Source organism: Meleagris gallopavo, unplaced genomic scaffold (genome assembly GCF_000146605.3).
Source record: "Meleagris gallopavo isolate NT-WF06-2002-E0010 breed Aviagen turkey brand Nicholas breeding stock unplaced genomic scaffold, Turkey_5.1 ChrUn_random_7180001881652, whole genome shotgun sequence".
Classification (NCBI taxonomy): Eukaryota; Metazoa; Chordata; class Aves; order Galliformes; family Phasianidae; genus Meleagris; species Meleagris gallopavo.
In genome coordinates, this window is record NW_011145824.1 from 20,782 (window position 1) to 22,694 (window position 1,913).

At 61.3% G+C, this 1,913-nt stretch overlaps 1 protein-coding gene across 1 annotated transcript; it reads right to left on the reverse strand.

Annotated features, from left to right (window-relative positions):
• LOC104916309 (neuroligin-2) lies at positions 1–1,909 on the reverse strand (the record flags this gene model as incomplete). The annotated part of the gene is made up of 2 exons (XM_010727360.3): positions 1–173; positions 1,116–1,909. Coding segments are annotated over 2 exons (967 nt in total), but the record flags the coding sequence as incomplete, so codon positions are not given.
• Between the last annotated feature and the right edge of the window lie 4 nt (positions 1,910–1,913).

Consider the following 1,913-nt stretch of genomic DNA (forward strand, 5'->3'; position numbering starts at 1 on the left):
CGAGCCAGAAGGCGACCTTGTTGGCGCGGTAGTGGTCGCGGACGCGGGGCTTGAGGCCGATGTGGAGGTAGCGCTTGTCCTTGCCGTCGAAGCGGGTCCAAACCACCTCCTCGAAGCGGTTGGGTTTGGTGTGGATGAATTTGGTGTCCTGCGGCACCGGTTGGTTCGGGTCCCTGAGTGGGGAAATGGGGGGGGTTGGGTGTGTGTGTGGGGGGGGGTGTTGCTTGTTGGGTTGTAGCGTCGTACTTCCTAATGTCAGACAGCCCGGCATCCGACCCGTCGTCCGTCACATCGTCCATCCGTCCATCCGTCCGTCCCATCGTCCATCCGTCCATCCGTCCGTCCCATCGTCCATCCGTCCATCCGTCCGTCCCATCGTCCATCCGTCCATCCGTCTGTCCCATCGTCCATCCGTCCATCCCATCGTCCGTCACATCGTCCGTCCCACCGTCCATCCATCCATCCCATCGTCCATCCGTCCATCCCATCGTCCTTCCCATCGTCCATCTGTCTATCCCATCATCCATCCCATCGTCCATCCATCCGTCCCACTGTCCATCCATCCATCCCATCATCCATCCGTCCATCCCATCGTCCGTCCCATCGTCCATCTGTCCATCCCATCGTCCATCCCACCATCCATCCATCCGTCCCATCATCCATCCCATCGTCCGTCCCACCGTCCATCCATCCGTCCCATCGTCCATCCATCCATCCCATCATCCATCCATTCATCCCATCGTCCATCCCATCGTCCATCCGTCCATCCCATCGTCCATCCGTCCATCCCATCGTCCATCCATCCATCCCATCGTCCATCCCATCGTCCATCCGTCCATCCCACCGTCCATTCATCCATCCCATCGTCCATCCGTCCATCCATCCATCCCATCATCCATCCCATCATCCATCCCTCCCTCCATCCCTCCACCCATCCCCCAATCCCACCACCCATCCCACTGTCCATCCAGCCACTCTACTGTCCACCCGACTGCCCCACCCCCAGTCCCACCGCCCATCCCATTGTCCATCCCACCACCCCACAGTCCCACCACCCCATTACCCACCCCCCAGTCCCACCACCCATCCCATTGTCCATCCCACCACCCACCCACCCGGTCTTGGCGAAGTTGGTCCAGTACGTCATGACGACGGCGCTGAGCATCACATCGTTCTTGGAGAAATTACAGGGGAAGAGATCAGTGGCTCCCACCATGGGGACCCCGAAGACGTAGGGGATCTCATCCCCGTGCGCCGCGTCCGCCCACTCGGGCCGGGCGTCCGTCTGGCAGTGGTGGTAGAAGGTGTAGAAGTAAACGGGCGACTGGTACTCGGCGTGCAGTTTGGCCGTGGCCACGGCCGGCGCCACCCACTGGTGGTCCGTGAAAAGGGCCAGCAGGGTCTTGCGTCGCATCTCGCCGTTGTCGCGGTCGGCCCAGTCGGTGTACATGAACTTGATGGTCTCCCGCAGGATGTCCTTCCCCTCGGGGTAACCGTACAGGTTGTCCACGAAATTGGAGACGGTGAAATCGAAGTAGGAAGCCGAGATGCCGTCTTCGCTTTCCAAAGAATCCTCCACGAATTTCAAGCCTTCTCCCTGGTTGACCCCGATGAGGATGTCGTAATTGAGGAATTCTCCTTGTTGCATTAAGATCTCCGGGTCGTCCGGCACCACGTCGCCGTCCACCACGGGTCCGAACGCCACGTGGTACCGCGCCGGCTGGACGTCCTGGTCCACCAGGGCCCGGTACGGCTGTCTCCTCAGGCATTCCACCGCAGCCCCCGTGTCCGCCCGCTCGCAGCCCACCTTGGCCGCCAGCAGCCGCGTGTATTTCAGGGGTTGGTAGTTGACCGACCAGCTGGAGATGGCCGTCCCGCTCTGAGCGATGGCCTTCTGGAAGAGACCTGGGGGG